The sequence below is a fragment of the Mastigoproctus giganteus genome, chromosome 9 (assembly GCF_048544385.1).
Source record: "Mastigoproctus giganteus isolate SK-2022 chromosome 9, ASM4854438v1, whole genome shotgun sequence".
Lineage (NCBI taxonomy): Eukaryota > Metazoa > Arthropoda > Arachnida > Uropygi > Thelyphonidae > Mastigoproctus > Mastigoproctus giganteus.
This window is the reverse complement of record NC_143583.1, coordinates 228,919,426-228,941,459: the sequence shown is the minus strand read 5'-3', so window position 1 is coordinate 228,941,459 and position 22,034 is coordinate 228,919,426. Positions and strand designations below refer to the sequence as shown.

General features: G+C 38.6%; 1 protein-coding gene across 1 annotated transcript in view; it reads right to left on the bottom strand.

Annotated features, from left to right (window-relative positions):
- Ptp36E (protein tyrosine phosphatase 36E) overlaps window positions 1-22,034 on the bottom strand; it is a 235,318-nt gene that overhangs the window by 5,716 nt on the left and 207,568 nt on the right. Inside the window, exons 15-16 of the mRNA XM_090381417.1 lie at window positions 21,326-21,513; window positions 4,854-4,989 (exon numbers count right to left, since the gene is read on the bottom strand). Of these exons, the coding sequence (XP_090237543.1) occupies window positions 4,854-4,989; window positions 21,326-21,513 (324 nt within the window). The remainder of the gene's footprint in view (window positions 1-4,853; window positions 4,990-21,325; window positions 21,514-22,034) is intronic.

The following is a 22,034-nucleotide window of genomic DNA, read 5'->3' as shown; positions in this document are numbered from 1 at the left end:
TTATTAGATTAATTCCCTCTGAATGCTTTTCAAAAATTATGGCTATGGTCACTGAATTAAACTTGGGGTCTACACAATGAAGAAGTATGTATGCTAATGTCTACTGGTGCCATTTTATAAGTTTTTACTAATTTTTGCAGAACGTGAATATATTATCATTTTTCTAATATGTAACTCTTTTAAAGTTTGAATAAATCTTTCTACCATACCACCTTTTTTTCACTTCTAGTGGTGCAAAAGTAAGTGTTTTTAGATTTCAATTATGCGCCCACACTTGTTTATTAGTAAATTCCTTTCGTTGGTCACTATTAAATGGTATTTAATATTTTGTCTAAATCCCGATGAAATGCATGGTGGAGACGTGGAAAATTTCATCATGGCAGGCTGTTCTGATAATCATTCTTTTACTACATGTATGGTTTTGTAAAACTACCCACTACAGTAGGGTTATATTCTGCTAATGTGTTCTCTTTCTTGCAGATAAAACAGTACTTATCCTTCATTCTTTTGATGAATTTGTGACCATCATTGAACAGAGTTGTTACAAGATTTTATAAAAATTCCTTTAGCCTTATAAGAGGCATATGATGCAAGAAAGCAAGCTTATGCAGCATCATCTTTGTAAATAGTTTTCACTTAATTGAGATGTGCAATACACGTTCTCTTCCGATTAAAAAAAAAATGCTTTGTTCATTATTTACTTATAATTAATCAATATGTTACATTCTAATACCATTTTTTTCAGTGTTACCAGCCCATAAAGCATGCAGACCTCAGTTGGAATCTCACATAAAAAAAATAATCCAGTGGTGAACTACAGGAGAGTAATCACTTCTGGTGAAATTATCCCATGCAAAGGATCATGGGACTACAGTGCTCTCACACTTTTTAAATTGTATACAATAGGACCAGCTGACAATGTTACCAACAGCAAATTCTAAATGGAAATCATTCAAGGAATTAATCTTGGAAGCTACTAGGCTTTTCATATCGATTAAGAAATACTGTTCAAGGTGTAAATGGATGTCAGATGAACTAATGAGACTAGTGGCAGAGAAGATGTTGTTCGGTTTTTAGGAGCATTAGCAACTATGGCCATATTGCTCCGAGGATATGCAGTGGTCATTCCCTGACCTTTCCACATCCTCCGTATTTGGTGGTCACAGGCTCTGCCTACCTGGCTACAGAGGCACCTTTGGTAGAGAAGAAAAATACATGGGATGCATATAAATTATCAGGTGATACAAAGCCTATAGTAGATATAATCAAGTCACAAAGGAGCTTAGGCAAGCACAGGCTGATTATGAGAAATTGGCAAAGAAAAACAGCAAAGATTTCTTTACTTATAGAGTATAAACTCTAAAAGGAAGGGAATGAATCAGATTGGTCTACTGATCAGATAGCTGATAAACTGAATGAGTATTTTGCATCTATATTCACAAATGGAATTCTGTAAGGAAGTGGAAACTGGGAGCTGAATGGTTTTTTTAAGAAAGGCACCTGGGATGGATGGATATATTAAAGGAAGTAAGCAAAAATTTAGACATAATTATCTATTAGTTTAACTTCTGTTCCAGGAGAAATTAATGGAGTCGCTAGTTATAGAAGTATTGCAGGGGTTTGTTAAAGGGAGGCCTCTGACCAATTTGATTGGATAATATGATGTGGTCACAAAGGAATTGGTTGAAAAAAATAATTTTGATAGTGTTGCACATGGAAGACTGCTGTACAGATTGGAGCTATATGGCATTAAGGGCAAGTTGCTACAATACATAAAGGGATGGTTGAGTGGGAGATGACAGAGTGGTAATAAATGGAATAATGTTATTAGTGGAGTCTCCCGGGGTTTGGTGCTGGGCCTATTGTTGTGTATTTATCAAGCAGATGATATAAAGGTTGGTAGGGTTGTTAATGACAGTATGCTAATGCAACATGATCTAGAAAAGTTAAGCAGATGAGCTGAGAAGTGGCAACTAAAGTTTAACATTTGACAAATGCAAAATACTGCATATGGGTAGCAGTAACCCAAGAGAAATGTACCAACTGTGTGGTACTACACTCAGGGAGATGGAAAATGAAAAAGACCTGAGGGTAACTGTGCAGTGCTGACGGGCTGCCAGAGCAGGTCGTGGAGTCTTGTCAATGATGTATAGGAATTTTGCTAGCAGAGACAAGGAGGTGATTATCCCTTTGTACAAGACAATGCTCAGGCCAAATTTTAGGAAGGATGTAGAGTTGTTAGAATGAGTACAAAGAAGGGCAACAAGATTGGTGAGAGGAACAAAGCACTTACTCAGAAAGGCGTAAGTGCTGCAAGTTGCAGCATCTGGAGACGATCTGATTGAAGTACATAAGTCCTTGAATGGTTTGAGCAGGCTCAATGCTGATGGTATTTTCCGTTTGCTCAGATTACAAACTGAGGAAAGACAGTTGCAGAAGTTTGCCTTCAGCTAGCTGATTGCTGGAAGAGACTTGCATTTGTTGTTGTGGAAGTTGATGGCTGAACTAGACAAACATTTGGAGTGACCGGATGGGTAAAATGGGAATTGATGCTGTATAAGCTTCTTTGGACTCAGGGGAGGTACCCATAGACTGGAGATGTGCAAATGTAACCCCAATTCACAAAGGAGTATCAAAGGCTGACACAAGTAATTATAGACCTGTTAGTTTAACTTCTGTTCCAGGTAAGTTAAAGAAGCACTGCAGGATCATCTAGACAAGAATTCAGTTATAGCTCAGACGCAGCATGGTTTTGTTAAGGGCAGGTCTTGCCTGACCAATTTGATTGGATACTATGATGTAGTCACAAAAGAACTGGATGCAGGGAATAACTTTGATATTATATATTTGGATCTTAGAAAGGCTTTTGATACTGTTGCACATGGAAGACTGCTGCACAAATTGGAGCAGTGTGGCATTGGAGGCAAATTGCTGCTATGGATAAGGGGATGGTTGAGTGGCAGAAGACAGAGTGGTAATCAATGGACACTGCTCAACGTGGACTAATGTTATTAGTGGAGTTCCTCAGGGTTCAGTGTTGGGTCCGTTGTTGTTTTCGGTGTTTATGAATGATATTGATGATGGGATATCAAGTTTAATGTCTAAGTTTGCAGATGATACAAAGGTTGGCAGGGTCGTTAAGGACACTACTGACGCTATGCTGCTGCAACAGGATCTGGAAAGGTTGAACAGATGGGCTGAGAGGTGGCAAATGAAGTTTAACATTGACAAATGTAAAGTACTACATATGGGTAACAGTAACCCCAGAGCAATGTATCAACTCTGCGGTACTACACTGACAGTGGTGGAGAATGAAAAGGACCTGGGGGTAATTGTGCAGGCAGATATGAAGTTCTCTGAGCAGTGCAGATGAGCTGCAAGAGTAGCTCATGGTGTCTTGTCAATGATATACAGGAATTTTTCTAGCAGGGATAAGGAGGTGATTATTCCCTTGTATAAGGCAATGGTTAGGCCACATCTTAAGTACTGTATACAGGTCTGGAGGCCTCATTTCAAGAAGGATGTAGAGCTGCTGGAACGGGTACAGAGAAGGGCAACAAGATTAGTAAATGGAACAAAGGGTTGCTCTTACGAAGAAAGGCTTAAGTTTTGCAAATTACAGAGTCTGGAGACTAGGCACCGGCGAGGTGATCTGATAGAGGTGTATAAGGCTTTGAATGGTTTGAGCATGCTCAGTGCCAATGGGATTCTTCATCTTTCTCAGAATAATCACCTCAGAGGGCATAAATTCAAATTGAGGAAGGACGGATGTCGGATAGATGTGCGGAAATTTGCCTTTGGCCAGCGGGTGGTTGGTTGGTGGAACCGACTTCCATCACTTGTTGTTGAAGTTGATAGCCTAAACAAATTTAAAGCTCAACTGGACAGGAATTTCGAACGAACGGAGGGGTGAAATGGGAGAGGGTTTTTTTTTTTTTTTTTGGCTGAATAAGCTTGCTTTCTTGCATCATATGCCTCTACTAATGCTAATGCTAATAAGCTTGCTTTCTTGCATCATATGCCTCATCTAATGCTAACTTGTGATCACACCAAATGTCAATTTACATATACTTATCTATTGGAGCCAATTGCTAAGAGTTTTTAAACTTTTTGGCCAGTCAGTATATTTGATGTAGCATATAATATCAATAGTATTATTAATAATAGCCTATTGAGAAAACATAATGGAAATGGGCTTTAGTTATTATAACTACTTGATTTCACGATCTGAGAGTAAAAGAATTAAGTTTATTGGGGTTTTGCAAATTTTTACTCACCCTGTATGATTAATTGGAGAATAAAGGTGGAAGAGGGCTTAAAGGCTGTACAGATAACATGGCATAAAAAATTAAAAAGCGCCTTCTTTCATTGTGCACAAGGCCAACATCATGTCTCTATAATTGGTATGTGCTATCCTTGACTAAACTGGCCACAGTGTGAATAAAACTCAAACATTCATGTCTGAGAAGGACTCGAACCCAGGTCTTTTCCTCATGGTCTGAATGCTGTAATGACATCATTCTAGGCATTGTGCAAAAATAGGAAAGCAAGATATTTTATGATACATCAAATACAGATGTTAACAGCACAGTTACTGATTATTTATGATGCTGGACCTCTGTAGCAAGAAGTTGAAGTGTTCCCAGAGTCCAAAAATACCCTTCAGGATCATTGAATATCCCAATTTACCAAAAGAAAAGAAATACTCGATAAATTACATCAGATGTGCAAGTTTAACAGGTGTATTCCCTTGTTAAATACACACATTATTGAAATATTTAAAATAATAACAAATTGAACCTAATTTAGTAGCTCACAAATGCATAAATAAAAAATTAAATATTTATATTCACCATGTTCTCTACTAATTGTGGTCGATGTCTTCTTACTGTCTTGACAGCCTGAAACACATCTACTTCATTATGTTGCACAACCTGTTCTGTGGCAACATTAGCTGCACAATAAACCCCAGCTCTGCTGCGCCCATTCCTAGTTAAGGGGAGAACAAATGCAGCAATAATTTACAAGGAGTAGAAATTCTATCCCAGGCTTGCTAACTTCCAATGTATTTTAAAAACTGAAACCATTTTATAACCTAAATGTTTCAAATATTTAAAACTGAGAAAGTCATGGAAAGTTGGGATTGAGAAAATGGAGCAACTTAGGCAATATATAAAGGCCTAAGTTGCACTGGGAAGATGCCAAGAGATTTTTTTTTGTGTGCATTTCGCCATCCTACTCCATATGCCTATGATGCACAACTACACTAGACAAGCAATTCAGAATGACCTTTTGATATGGTAGCAGAACGTTACTGAGTGGGCTACCATTTTGATTTGCTGTATCAACACATCGGAGAGGCTATAAGTAAAAGTATTCTTCATTCCATTATCAACAGTAATTCAGCATGTATTAAACATCAAGTAAAAAAAAAAAAAAAAAAAAAAAAAAAAAAATCAGGCATTGGTGATCATAACATATTGAAGTGGGGTTGTTCCAGATTCAGCAGGTGATATACACTGTCTGGGTTCAACATCTGCTTCTGCTGGATCCCCAGCCACATCAGGATTACAGTAAATGAGGTGGCTGATGCCACAGCCAAATCAGCAGCCCTAACGAATAATCTTGATCTGTCAGTCCCCTATACAGCCTACAGGCAATTAATCCATGGCATCAGCAGGTCACAAACAAACTATATCAGATTAAGCCTTTGATTCATCTATTGAAGTCAAGTCTGTGCAGGGATTGTAATGAGCAAGTTGTTCGGTTCTGTGACACCATTTTATACAAATATACTAATTTAGAAATGCTCGTTTTACAGCTTTTAACCATGTCAGCAGTTAATTTTTTACATGCTATCAATATGTAGAGACATAGGAAATTTATTTTTACCCTTATACTGCTGTTTATTTATTGATGTGTATATTACAACTCTTTGATGAGGTAACATTAATCTTCTTGAAATTTATAATTTTTTTCTTGGTGCTTTATAACCAAAACTCAAGTCAAATGGAAAGTAATCCTAACAGTTAAACTTTTTTTATACTAAGAATGCTGCAGCTCATTGTGTGTGCTTTGAAAATGACTGTGGTTCAAGCCCTTGTGGTTGTCTCTGGGCTGCTGCAGTCAAGTGGTCAGTCAAAAAAGTGAATAAGTGCCCGCTCTTTGAGTAGAAAGTGGGTTCATGCTCGTGTGACTGCTAAATATGGTGATGTTTCTCTGTAGTTTTAATACACCACTTAAGTTCCCGAGTTGGCCTGATGAGGATCAGTCAGCTGTGGGTCATTAATTAACCTAACCGCCCTCTTTTTAATGGTCTAGAAGCCTGAGAGGGGGTTTGGGGGGCAGTTCCCCAGATGTGGGAACAATATTCCATGGTAGGGTGGATTTGTGAAGACTGAACAGCTGTTTGGAAGAAAAGAAATGCCAAGAGAAAAAGAGAAAACCCAGTTTTTTAGATTCAGAGGAAGCAATATAAGTAATGTGCTTATGCTAAGGGAGATTAGAAGTCAGTTTTATGATTTTGACAAGAGATTGAAGTTTCATCAAAGATAAGCATAGGAGCAGAAGAATCCTTTTTGCTAGATATAAGACAGGACTGAAATCAACTAAGTTATCTTTTACACTGGAGAATTACTTATGGATATTCGAGAAGTTAAACCTGTTTTAGTAGGCCAGGTTTCTCAAATTGAAAGGCAATGTGCTATCACCAGCAAAACTATCGATAGAATTTCTGGTCAATGGAAGAATATCATTAATATACAAGAGGAAAAGAGGGGGAGAAAGAACTGAACCTTGGGAACACCAGCATTATTGGAGAAGTTAGAGAGACATCTACCATCACCCGCAGGGAGCAGTCAGAGAGAAAACTGGATACCCAATTACAAAAAAACAGTTGACCAACCATAAGATGGAAGCTTATTTAGAAGACCTTTATGCCAAACACAAACAAAAGTCTTTGAAATGTCCAGAGAAACTGCTCGAGTTCCACCAAACTTTTCCATAGATGGGTAAAATAAGCCAGAATATCACCAGTGCATCGACACTGACGGAATCTGTACTAGCAGTCGTTAATCAGATGGAAGGTTTCTAGATAGTTTAAGAGCTGGCAGTTAATCAATTTCTCCATTGCTTTAGAAAGAGTAGAAGTACAATGGGATGGGAGGGATTTGTCACTCCTTTTAGGAACTGCCTGGATATGAGCAAATTTTCAAGCAGAAGGAAAAACACATTTGGAATAAGAAAGTGAAAAAAGGCCACACAGAACAGGAATAAGTTCAGGAGAACAAGCGGAGAAATTCTATCAGAATCAGGAGCTTTCTTAGCATTAAGGTTTGCCAAAATCCTTTTGACTGAAGATCACAGAAGGCATTGAATGGAGCATACAGGTAAAGGTGGTTACCAAGATCATTAATACATGAATTGGAAGAAAAATAGGATGCTAGCAAGTCAGCTTTATCCTTAGCTGAAGTGGCAATACCCATCTGGTTTTGACAGAGGTGGGAATGGAGATGGACAAAAGTTGTGGTCTTTGGCAAAAGACCAGAATGCTTGGCTACCATTAGGGAAAGAAGCAAGTTTTCTACTCTTAGCCTGATTAATAACTGCTTTATAATTGTTGTGAGCTTTGGTGTAGACAGAAAATGAAACTGAAGAATTGGAAACAAGCCAATTACGATATGCAACATTCTTACCACATTTATTGGAAAAAAAAGGACGAGATTTCAAAGTGGAGTATGCAACAAAGGATTTCACTGACACAATCTGAGCAAACGTTGACATCTGAATTTTGAAACAATAATCCGACAAGGAAAAGAAATCTTGCAGATTGTCCCATTTTGCATTAGCATTAGCAGAGGCATATGATGCAAGTTTATGCAGCATCAGCCAAAAAAAAATAAACTTCCAGTTCACCCCTCCGTTCGTTCGAAATACCTCTCCAGCTGAGCCTTAAATTTATTTAGGCTATCAACTTCCACCAACCAACTACCCGCTGGCTAAAGGCAAATTTCCGCTCATCTATCCTTTCTCAATTTGCATTTATGCCCTCTCAGGTGATTATTCTGAGCAAGAGGAAGAATCCCATCAGAATTGAGCATGCTCAAAGTATTCAAGGCTTTATACACCTCTATCAGATCAACACACTGGTGCCTAGTCTCCAGACACTGTAATTTGCAAAACTTAAGCCTTTCTTCATAAGGGCAACCCCTTTGTTTCATTCACTAATCTTGTTGTCCTTCGTACTCGTTCCAGCAGCTCTACATCCTTCTTGAAATGAGGCCTCCAGACCTGTATATAGTACTCAAGGTGTGGCCTGACCATTGCCTTATACAAGGGAATAATCACCTCCTTATCCCTGCTAGAAAAATTCCTGTATATCATTGACAAGACACCATGAGCTACTCTTGCAGCCTGTCTGCACTGCTCAGAGAACTTCATATCTGCCTGCACAATAACCTCCAGGTCCTTTTCATTCTCTACCACTGTCAGTGTAGTACCACAGAGTTGATACTTTGCTCTGGGGTTGCTGTTTCCCATATGTAGTACTTTACATTTTTCAATGTTAAACTTCATTTGCCACCTCTCAGCCCATCTGGTCAACCTTTCCAGATCCTGTTGCAGCAGCATAGTGTCAGTAGTGTCCTTAACAACCCTGCCAACCTTTGTATGTCTGCAAACTTGGATATTAAGCTTGATATACCATCATCAATATTATTTATAAATACAGAAAACAATAATGGACCCAACACGGAACCCTGAGGGACTCCACTAATAACATTAGTCCATGATGAGCAGTGTCCCTTGATTACCACTCTCTGTCTTCTCCCCCTCAACCACCTGTTTATCCATAGCAGCAATTTGCCTCCAACGCCACACTGCTCCAATTTGTGCAGCAGTCTTCCATGAGCAACAGTATCAAAAGCCTTTCTAAGATCCAAGTATATAATATCAAAGTTATTTCCTACATCCAGCTCTTTTGTGGCTGCATCATAGTATCCAATCAATTTGGTCAGGCAAGACTTCCTCTTAACAAAACCGTGCTGTGTCCGAGCTATAACTGAAGTCTTTCTAAGATGATCCTGCAGTGCTTCTGTAACCAGTGATTCCATTAATTTTCCTGGAACTGAAGTTAAACTCACAGGTCTATAATTACTTGTGTCAGCCTTTGATCTTGCTTTGTGAATTGGGGTCACATTTGCACATCTCCAGTCTATGGGTACCTCCCCTGAGTCCAAGGAAGCTGGACTTTGCTGCTTCCTTTAATATAACTGGATAGATCCCATCCACCCCAGGTACCTTTCTTGTGTTTATCTTCAACAATTTCTCCTCCACTTTACTCTCAGTTATTACAAGATTATCTAGCTTACTTCCAGAGTTGAATGCACCTCTGGCATTCCCCTCACTGAATAACTCCTCATGTGTGAATGTCGATGCAAAATATTCATTTAGTTTGTTAGCTACCTGAACAAGATCATCAACAGTTGAACCATCGATATCAAGTGGACCAATCTGATTCATCCCCTTTCTTCTAGAGTTTACATAAGTAAAGAACTCTTTGCATCCTTTGCCTTTGCCTGCGTAATCTCCTTTGTGACTTGGTTACAGACCAGCTTATCTATCATAGGCTTCTCTGTCACGTGTTAATTTATATGTATCCCATGCATTTTTATTTTCTGCCATGTGTCTCATTAGTTCATCTGACATCCATTTAGGCCTAAACCTTGAACAATATTTCTTAGTTGGTATGTAAAGCCTAGTAGCTTCCAAGATAAATTCTTTGAATGCTTCCCATTTTGAATTTGCTGTTGGTAACATCAGTTGTTCCCACTGTATAGAATTTAAATACTGTCTCAGACCATCGTAGTTGCCTTTACGAAAGCAATAACCCTTCCCTTTACCCCTGATGGTAGTTACCTGTTTGAGTAAATCCCACTTCAGCATACTGTGATCACTGCCACCTAGTGGTTCCTTTATCTGCAGATTCTTAATGCATGAAGAATCACTACTGATAATAAAATCAAGTATATTACTCCCTCTAGTTGCCTCACGAACATGCTGATGTAGAAAACAATCATCCAATAAATCCACAAAAGCCTTGCTAGTGTGTGAGTGACCAACCCACAAATTCCAGTCAATATATGGGAAATTAAAATCCCCCATTATAAGACTCTCTGATTTATTGGCCCACTCTGTTTCCCTGTACATTTTCTTATTATACTCATCAGACCTATTGCACACTCCTACTCTCAATTTTGATCTCCCAATGCTTATGTCACACCAAACTGACTCGACACTGCACTGTCCAGCGATGTCGACTGGCTTCACTTCCTTGGATTTTATATATTTCTTAACTAATAGCATAACCCCTCCTCCCTTCCTATCCTGTCTATCCTTTCTGTAGACATTGTACTCCCCAAATTCCAGTTCTGCATTCCTTATATCTGTGTGACACCAAGTCTCTGAAATCCCAAAAATATCTGCCTTTGATGCTTTGAGCAATACCTCAAATTCATCAAATTTATTTACCAAACTCCTAGCATTGGTGTACACTCAAGTATACATGCACCTGTTCCTATTCTTAGCTACCCTAACACAACCCATGTGTTTACTTGTACTGTAATGACTCCCAGCAGTCTCTGAAACATCCTGCATCTTGTTTTCCAGGCTTCTGCTCATTCCAATAGAAGCAGTGCAAGAATCACTTTCACCTCTGCCAGTGGCTACTGTTAATCTATTAGTCCTTGTATCCTCCCAAGCTAGCAGCTTTCCGACCCACCTAACACTGCCTCGATAGCATCAGCAAATATTCTTGCATCCTTTCTATTGTATCCCATCCCTGTAGAAGCAGTCTCTTCTGTTAACATTCTTGTAATGCCAAACAACTTGAGGTTGAGAATGGTCAAAAGAGAAAGGCTCCATTGGAGAAGAGACCATCACCCAATTGTGATCTGAGGTGCCTAGAGGACCACTGATCTTGACTGTGTACTTAGAAGGGTTGATATGAGAAAAAGATCAAGCGTGTTGGCTGTCTGTTATTCTCATAGGTAAATGAACAATCTGTGCAAGGTCATTAGTAATTGCAAGCTGGGTCTGTGTGCCTAGAAAATGGAAGCCAGCTGAAGTTTTGAATATTAAAATCACCAAGGAAAATTGGACTGGAGAAAGTCAGAGTTCCAAGTGGATTACTGGAGTTGTTAGTCGGATAGAGGCAACACATGAATTGGACAGAATTTAAACCAGAGGAGATTCCAAATCACTAGTCGCTGATGGGGAATATCAGAAGGACAAATGAACAAGTACCACCTTTGAAGCAAAAGGAATCATACAGCGAATAATTCATACGACCAAGATGAGCAGTGGTTGAATAAACCGATAACTGGAATTCTGTCAGAAAAAGTACATGGTGTTTGGCACACTGTAAGTAGAAATGGACATCATTGACTCAATTTATTGCTTATGCTTCACCCCTGAACAGCCTTCTGCTAGGAGGGTGCAATATATATACAACTACAGTAGAATCTCTTTAATACAAAGTTCAAGGGACCTAAATTTTCATGTTTTGTAATAACGAGGTCCCCAAAATCAAAATTTTATCTTTATTTTTTGGCACATACTATACATCTAAGAATAATAATAAAAACAAAAGCCTTGTCTAAACAATACAGCTTTTAAAGATTTTTTATTTTATTTGTAAGATAAACTAAGAGAAAAGAAATTAACAGAAATGAAAATATTGTACAGTATATATTTTAATGTATACAATATTTTCGTATCACAGTAAAAGAATTAATCTTAATATAAAAGGAGACATAAAATCCATTAACTTTTAGATAAATGAATCCAATGTTGTTTGCACAGTTTTGTTTTATATGCATTTTTAACTACAGCACAATAGTTATTTCTTTATCAACATTACTGCAGGCCAACGCATTCTCTATTATGCTCAATACATTTTAGGCATCTTCATTGTCGCTGGTAACAAAAACATCATAATTTTACTTGGTGCTTAGCAGATCTTCTGTTGCATTGCTATGGTAGAAAATACCTGTACCTTCACAAACTCTTCAAATTCACCAATTAAATCCATAGCTCTTTCAAATTTCCCCATTCCTTAATGTTGCTATCACATTCATCTGCTGGACCATGTTTTTCGATGATATTCTCTCCAAAGCCACTCTTTCTGAAGCAGTTGATTATTACACTTGATGCAATACTGTGCCAAGCAATAAAAAGATTATGGGTAGAATCTAAGACATTCCAATTTAGCTGCAAATTGTTCCCTCCATCCTATGTTGAGGATCAACATAGGATGGAGCTCTATATGCTCCCTTGTGGTTATAATGCCTTGATCCAGTGGCTACATAAAACTGGTGGAAAAAAAAAAAGGAGTAAAGTAAACTGCAGCCATTATCACCCACTACAAAATGGAAGCCTCCTCAACAATTCATGTTGAGAGAAATGGACCATAATCTGCCATGCTGGTCAGTGTGGGTTGGCAGATCGACTGTATTTAGCAGTCAGGGGCTTGAACCGCTTGAACCTCAGCTATGGATGGTAATGGAAGGTTAAAAACAACAGCCGTATATTTGTCAACTTAAGTGTCTCGGCAGAATGTGCTGCACAATGATCTAGAATCATCAAAATATTCCTTTTTTCTGAAGCCATTCTTCTGTCCACTTTTGATAACCGAGACTGAAAAATTTTGACCGTAAGCCAAGCACCTCTATTGGCCACATAATCATAGGGAAGTTGGTTAACTTCTTTAAAACATCTTGGCTTGGAAAGCTTACCAATCACCAGTGGGCATAGTTTTGTATTGCCATTTGAATTGTAGCATAACAGAATCGAGTCTTTGTTTACTTAATTTTCCACCATGACACGACTCTCCTCAAACAGCAAATGTTTTGGTTGGCAGCAAATTATAAAATAAACCTGCCTCATCAAGATTAAAAATATCCTTTGCCTCATATTTTTCAAAAATGGACCATACAGACCACAACCAGTCTGTAGCCTTTTCCTTGTCAACCAATCCAGACTTGCCCAAAATGTGAAACACAGTTATTCCTGTCTTTGGAGTTGCTGAGCCAGATAATTTGCCTTTTCTTGCAAAATTGGACCTGATATTGGCAAATTAGATGCATGCATTTGTTGGTACCACTCGAAACGTTTTGTTTCAAACTCCGTGTTTTGAACCAGGAATTTGTTTTTTCTTGCAGCTCCAGTGTCACCCAGTTCAAGTTTTTTTTTCAGTATTGTAGAGTTAGTAAAAGAAGTTGTATTCCTTTGCAATGGCAGTTTTGCTAAGTTCAGTCCTATCAGCCTCTTGTTTAATTTCCAGGCTCAATTCTGTTTTGTAAGCATAACACTATTAGATGAGATTTAATATACACAAACTTTAAATTAATTTAAAGACAAGTACCGAAAAAGACATCAGCTCAGATAAAATTACACAAAAAATAGATTGCTGTACGGTGGCAAAAGATTCTTTGAACTGGCGTAACAATTGCAACTGACATTAATCCCGTGGAGAGCAAGGAAGTGTATATAAACAACTTAGGAAAACTCTCTTTATTCTTTTGTTAATTTAACATGATGTTTTTCAGAATACACTTATGTTGTAGCAACCATAAACTGGTTTTGTTTACACAAATTATTTCTAACAAGTCAGTGCCATCCGTCGGGAAGCAGGGAACCGGGTGGCTAGAGGCAATAATCGGACAGCTGTGCTAAGATTTGCATCAAACATACAAAATAACAATATTTATTTCTCACTGGGTGAAAACGAACTTTGTAATAAATGAATATATTTACATAGAAAAGCCTATCCTTTTGCAGAGAAATGGTATGTACTTTGTATTAACAAGAGTTTACTGGATCATACAAATTAATTCTCAGCAGAGCGGCTAAATAGGGTTAATTAAACAGATTCCATCCTGAAGGGGATAATCAGGAAATTGCTACAGCTGTGTGTGATGATACATGTCCTGTATCTTCTGAGACCTGTATGCTTTATCATTATAGAACTTGTGGGGGAGGTCAATCTTCAGGACGTCAGCCGGAAAAAATCTTCGAACCATGGTTAAAATCTGTAGTGGGCTTAGGGGAATCCACGTGTCATTGCAAAGAATGTGGGACAGCCTAATTCCCAACAAGATTGTAGACATTTGGAGCATCATGGCATTCAGTAGCTGACAGAGGTCAGCTCCTTACTGAATAGCTTTCCTGCCATGAGCAACTGATTCCAAAGGGTGCAACCAAGGTTTGCATACATTATAGATTGGTGAAAGGGTTCAATCACCTTAAAATTCAATACCCATGAATTTTTTGGTGTTAGTGAGTGGCAAGTTTGTAATTGTTTACACCAGTAATTTCCTGTCTTATCACCCATGTTGCTAACAGAGTTTTTGCCTTAGTGTTGGCGAAGTGCTATTGGAAAGTTAGGCCTTCATCCCACGTGAGACCTTCTGGACCCTAATACTGTTGATGTATACGTCTATGTTCATCTTTTCCTTAGCTGAAGTGGCAATAGCCGCTTCAAGTTGGTGAAAGATATCTGAGCCGACTTGGTTGGGTTTATGGATAGGCCAATATTCTGAAGATAAAGGTCAAGTTCTTCTATTAGGGCATGACATTGATAGCATCAGATTTGTCCCCGTGTTTGGATGAGATAAAGAGTTTATTATCATCCGCATAAGCATTGCAATGGATGCATAGAGAGAGAAAGGGATCCAGAGTGGCAGAAAAAATATAGGGCAGAAAGGATGCCACTTTGGGGAACTCCTCTGTAGATGATGTGGTTCACATGGAAGGTCCTGTGTTCAATCCTCATATGCCTGTTTGAGAATGGAGATGAGGACTTTTAATAACTGAGACCACATTTTGTGAAATGAACAAGGAAGTGTTTAGGAGGTATGGATCTTTTCGTAGAAAAGTTGGTGGAGGGGATATGCTCTATGAAGTAATAAAATTTTTGGATATGGCATAAACATGGGAAGAATATACCTGTGGCCTCGACACTACTCTGACTCCCTTCAGCGAGATTATACACTAGCTGATCCAGAAGCTTCCTAGAGAGTTACCAACAGGTTCAGTCCAGTGTATGAACTAGCGGCTGGCCTGCAAACACCGTTTTAGAGTTGTACCCTCAAAATGTATGGAAAATTGGATTGTGCCATGATGTCCATCATAACCTCAAAAGACATCAATCATTCTGCATGATGGAAGACAGGGGAGGATTTACCAGAGCTATGCTGCTCTGGAGACTAAACATGAGCTCCACCACTTCAAGCCTCCAAATAAGCACTGTGGTGGTATTGCACCAGTTGATGGGTCAACTCAACCCCTGCTTTGGAGAAAAGCAGCATGACACCAAGGAATTCCCTTGAATTGTGATAGTAAATATCCTGCATATGAATGATAGAAATACGAGAAACAAATCCAGAAAATCAAAAGTGAATAAAATATCAGATAGGCGAAGACAAAGAAACTAATGGCAGTAAACATTAATGGGAATTCTTATACTTAGCATTCTACATCAATGAAAACTCATATTTCAGTTCCACTATGGGAGTCTTTTATGCCACATGCCCGTTGTCTGTTGACGCAAATATGTGCGGGATGCATTAGTACACACTTTGTGATATGATCGTGTTTCAAGCTCGCGTGACTGCAAGATACTGCTTGTATGATACAGTGGCTAGATACCACAAAGGTAGCAACAATGAAATTAATCCCCTTCCCCAATGCTAAGACTGTTATTAGTGTGATGCAGTGCAATTAAATGAAAGAAAATGAAGAAAATCCAATTTTCGATCTCTATCCTATGATACTGGGCACTTTCTATTTACTAGAAGAAGAATTTAAATCAAACTGTCATCACTAATGGATCCACTATGGCAAATTTTTTATAATGGAAGTAGTGTGGCATTGGAGGCAAATTGCTGGGATGGTTGAGTAGGAGAAGACAGAGTGGTAATCAATGGACACTGCTCTTTGTGGACTAATGTTATTAGTGGAGTCCCCCAGGGTTCAGTGTTTTCTGTATTTATTGATGATTGTATATCAGGCTTAATGTTCACGTTGCAGAAAATATGAAGGTCAGCAGGGTTGTCAATGGCAGTATGCTGCTGCAACAGGATCTAGAAAAGTTGAGCAGATGGGCTGAGAGGTGGCAACTGAAATTTTAACATTGACAAATGTAAAGTACTGCATATGGGAAGCAGTAACCCTAGAGTAACGTATCAACTGTGTGGTACTACACTGATAGTGGTAGAGAGTGAAAAGGACCTGGATGTAATTGTGCAGGCAGATATGAAGTTTTCTGAGCAGTGCAGATGGTCTGCAAGAGTAGTTCATGGTGTCTTGTCAATGATATACAGGAATTTTTCTAGCAGGGATGAGGAGGTGATTATCCACTTGTATAAGGCGATGGTCAGGCCACACCTTGAGTACTGTATACAGGTCTGGAGGCCTCATTTTAAGAAGGATGTAGAGCTGTTGGAATGAGTACAGAGAAGGGCAACAAGATTAGTGAATGGAACAAAGGGGTGCTCTTACGAAGAAAGGCTTAAGTTTTGCAAATTACAGTGTCTGGAGACTAGGCACCTGCAAGGTGATCCGATTGAGGTGTATAAAGCCTTGAATGGTTTGAGCATGCTCAATGCTGATGGGATTCTTCCCTTGCTCAGAATAATTGCCTGAGAGGGCATAAATTCAAATTGAGGAAAGACAGTTGTGCGGAAGTTTGCCTTTAGTCAACAGGTGGTTGATTGCTGGAACAAACTTCCATCTGTCATTGTAGAAGTTGATAGCTTAAACAGATTCAAGGCAGAACTGGACAAACATTTGGAGTGAGTGAATGAGGGAAATGAGAAGGGTGTGTGTGTGTTTTTTTATTTTTTTTTTTTGGATGATGCTATAAAAGCTTGCTTTCTTGCATCATGTGCCCATGCTAAGTGTCGTAGATTCTGATTGGAGGATATCAACACACCTGCTGCATAAGCATGAACCCGTTTGCCTGTATTTAAAGGCAAATGGGTTCATGCATATGCAGCAGGTGTGTTTAATTACTATCCACATATCCCTTTCAATGATATATAGAAATTTTTCTAGCAGGGATAAGGAGGTGATTATTCCCTTGTATAAGGCAATGGTCAGGCCACACCTAGAGTACTGTATACAGGCCTGGAGGCCTCATTTCAGGAAGGATGTAGAGCTGCTGGAACGAGTACAGAGAAGGGCAACTAGATTGGTGAATGGGACAAAGGGGTTCTCTTACGAAGAAAGGCTTAAGTTTTGCAAATTACAGTGTCTGGAAACTAGGCACCAGCGGGGTGATCTGATAGAGGTGTACAAAGCCTTGAATGGTTTGAGCATGCTCAATGCTGATGGGATTCTTCCTCTAGCTCAGAAAAATCACCTGAGAGGGCATAAATTCAAATTGAGGAAAGACAGATGTAGGATAGATGTGCGGAAATTTGCCTTTAGCCAGCGGGTGGTTGGTGGGTGGAACAGACTTCCATCCCTTGTCGTGGAAGTTGATAGCCTAAATAAGTTTAAGGCTCAGCTGGACAGGTATTTCGAACGAACAGAGGGGTGAAGTGGAAGTGGTTATTTTTATTTATTTATGTTACTTTTTTTTTTTTTTTTTTTTTTTTTTTTTTGGCTGATGCTGCATAAGCTTGCTTTCTTGCATCAAATGCCTCTACTAATGCTAATGCTAATGCTAATGCTTTCACACGAGTTCAGTTGAGGGGTTTCTCCTCAGCCATTCTATGTATTTGCCTTCTGGGAAAAAATGGGTTCACTCAATTATCATATTTTGCAATTGTCCTCTTTGTTTTGGGTTTATTTAAAGATGAGAGACACGCTAAAGGAAAAGGATTTTGGTTTCGCAAAAGTGACTACAATGGTCTTTTAGTTTATCTTTCAGTGATCTAACCCCGGGGGCTCACATCTGGTGAGTATGGGCTTGGCAAACCCAGGGTCCTGAGCTGGATATCATTATTCTTCTCTTTCTTGGTGATTCCTTTCTACTTCTCTCTCTCTCTCTCTCTCTCTCTCTCTCTCTCTCTCTCTCTCTCTCTCTCTCTCTCTCTCTCTCTCTCTCTCTCTCTCTCTCTCAGGGGGTAACTTGGGATTTTTTTTTTTTTTTTTGGCTGGTGCAGCATAAGCCTTAGGCTTCCTTGTACCATATGGCCAATAATAATAATAATACCATCAGATTACAACTGTTAAATAGGAAGTATCCGGGGAAGTTCCTAAGCTTTTTATACCAACGCTAAGAGGACATCATATGAACCGATGAGGCTGGTGGCAGAGAAGAAAACTACGTAGGATGATTTTTAAATTAGACGGGAGCAGAGAAACATACAGTAAAGTACAAATTAATTTGCAATCAAATTACTCTGGAGATTAGGCCTGGTAAGACAAATTATGGGAAACCTTTGGCAAAGGAAAGTGACCTTGCTTGTAACACCGTGAATACGATTACTGTCCCTGTTCAAACCAGGTTTATTCATCTGTATTTGAATCTCATTGATAATGCAAGGAATTTTTTTTGGCTTTTACAACATGGCTGATATAATTGGTTTGAAGTTACGGTTGCATAGTTTTATTATCCTACGCAGTGGTGGATCCAGAAAAAAGTGACAGGAAGGTCACTATTTGTGACAGGCGGGCACAATTTTGTCCACTAGAATGGCGATCACATTAGCATCAGTGTTGCCAACTGTAGTCAGTTGAAAATAGCTGAGCCACAAGGAAAAAAAATTTTTTTGCAGCTAAAGGCAATTTAAATGATTGGTGTATATTTTCTGAAAAGCGACAGAGGAGGCATGTGCCCTGGTGCCCGTACCGCGAATCCACCACTGATCCCATGCACAGTTTTTCATCCAACAGAATACATGCAAGCTCCAAAGCCTTAGTTTCTTTGTCACTTTACATGCACATGTAGAACAGTAACAAAGAAAATATTTTTTACTGGATTTCCCAACCTGTGAGAAACCCTTTTCTAAAGTTTTGCAAGTTTTCATTCTAGAAGAGTTGAAAGAGAGGTGTGACGACGGTCACTGTTTTTTCCGAAGGCAATTGAAAAATTGTCTTTCTGTTGGCCAATCCAGCACATAATGCAAATGTTGAAAATTCATGACTTATTATTCTTCAATCATATTTAACAAAAATTGTAAATTAAAAAGATTTTTGCAATTTATATTCTAATATCACATCATATTTTTCTGGGATCTATTTTAACATATCACGCCAATTAAAATATATGTTTAGAATGCTGTCAATGGACAGGATTCTAAATACGTGCATTCTGTCAATATTCTTGTCCGCAAGGACGAAATCATTTGGCATGAAACTGTTTACATAACAATTTAGGTTATGTAAATTTAAGTAGTAAAGATTTTTATTGATCAAAATATGATTAATTTTTATTTATTTTATTGCAGTACTACTTAACAATTCCTCAAATATATTAATGTAGTTATTTTAAGATATATTAAACCCTATTCATTTTTATAGCACATATTACCTAAAAATGGCAATGCTCTCATTGTACTGGCAGCATTTGGTCACTTTGCCCAAAACCCTTCTGAATAAAGAAAGGTGCCTGGTCCCCCAAAGATATTCGGGGCCATAGGCAATAACCTAGACAGCCATCACAATAATAAGTTGACTAAGTTTTGATGAACTCATATAGGTTAAGTGTTAAATACAGCTACTGTAATTTTGCATATTCTTGGTTTGCTGGACGAAAAACTCTAGCTCTGGGGAGGAGAAAGCCACACAACCCTCACTTGAGACCAATTAACTCGTTGACTGCTGCTGTGGAAGTTGATAGCTTAAATAAATTCAAGGCAGAACTAGAGAAACACTTGGAGTGAAATGGGAAGGCTTTTTTTTTTTTTGCTAATGCTGTATAAGCTTGCTTTCTTGCATCATGTGCCTCTACTAATGCTAACTCAGCGGTGTGGTTAAAAAAAAAAATAAATAAAAATCCATTGCATTATTCATGGGATTTGAATTCAGGACTTTTTTTTCTCCCCATGTGGGAGGATGGTGATTACAAACACTACTATTTTCAAGGGCATTCAAGTAGGAGTGGAGTGTTATTGTTTTAAAAACTCTTCCTCAACAAAGGTTTTTTTTTTTTAATATAACTGTCATCAGTCCTAGCCATTTCCTCCTTTCATTAAGCTTTTGTAGCATTCCTGAATTTGGCGTGTAGGCCAGTGGTGTCAAATCTATGGCCCATGCAGAAAGTGAACTAAAACAGCATTTGAAATTTTGTTAATTATTTCAAGAACCGTGTAAAGTGTAAAACATTTAACACTAAAATAAGTGGAAATAAACAAATTTAAAAGGTTGTGGCGACTATGTGAGAGTGTTGAAGTCGTAAATTCTGTTTCTTTTATTTATGTTTTGTATAAAATATGTTCATGCCCGCCCAGAAGCGTGTGTATATACAAGGTAGTATCAAAATGTTCTGGGATTCCAATCATGGCACACCTTCTGCTTGACCTTGGTGGCTCCAAAAAGTGTATGCGCGGTACACTTCAATGAAAATGTAACACTAATTTTTCTTGAATCGTGGCCCACGAAGCAAATCTAACTTTGAATATGGCCCCAGTTGGACACCACTGGTTAAACTATCGCCCAGTTTTCGGGGTGGGAAGCACCACCAGGCTGTAAAATTTTCTCAACAGCTTTCTCGTTTGTGGAATGCATGAACAAAAGCATCTAGGCTTCTGGCCTAGTGGTCTCTTAGTTGCATTAGAATTAACAGACCCTTGAAATTTTATAATAGGGGCCCTTGTTGGGGATTCCAGAAGGAGAATTTATATCATCAGAAATCAATTTCCAGAGTTCCCAATCACCAGAGTCCAAAGAAATGTGCACACTACTTTGTCAAGTGGATGTCAGGGTCACTCAAAGCACTATACTTGTATTCCTACCAACCTGAATCCTGTCCCTCGCATCAACCATCTTCTAGTTGATTGATCCTGGGCGAGTTATCCCTGTGGTTTTTTTTTTGGGGCTTGGCCCCTTGTTCTGAATTTCCAAGTGCACAGCAAATGCTCAATGTTTCTATCATATTAATTTGGAACCTAGGCCAAGGTGTACAGGACCTAATTATGCTAATCAGAAGGATCAATTGCATCCCTGGGCCACCTTCTCACCCTGTGCTGGTGCTCATGTTGATGAGACATTGAGAAGTAAAACCTTGCCTCACCTGTAATATTGTTTCTAGAAGCTGTTGTGAATTACAGTTAGTTGAAATATTTGATTTACTTGTCGATTAGCTGAATATCAAACTTACATTGACACAACTAATACAGGTCCGTATGTTGTACGTTGTCTCCAGCGTTCTACCATATTCATCAACTCCACAAGGGCATTGGTAGATGTAGGCACCTTGTGACCTGTAGGCCAGCATGTGATCTGAAATAGCTGAGTTGTCTTTGGTTCTGCCTTAACTCCAGCCATAAGTTCTGTTAACGAAACCACCTACATCAAAGGAATTAAGAGAAAATCACTTTATAATTATATTTGTGTAAGCAACAATTTAAAGACTTTGCTAGGGCTAGCAAAATGAACAGAATTTTACAGATTTATCTTAATAGTAATATGTGATCAGAAGAATAATGCTTCTAGGAGGGACTGGGATCTTGATGCACCACTTAAAACAGTAATTTTTCACATAAACAAAAATGATGGCCGGAATGAGGTGTAAAGTCAAATAATTTTTTCACATTGGACTTAATCTTTTAGTTTCAGACAAAACCTATAGAGGGAAGGAGATACAAAAGGATGAGCAATTTTAGGGGAGTTCAGCAGTAACCTACTTTTTGACAAAAATAGTGGAATTATGGATGTCCATGGAAATACCTGCAGAAAATGATGAGGTTGTTGTTGAATTGGGCTAAACTAGCTTGTTCGTGATTTATTTATTAATTTCTGTTCAAAAGATCATAAAGTTGGATGAGCTGCTCATCAAAATTAGCATTACTTCTGGTTCATTCCTACAG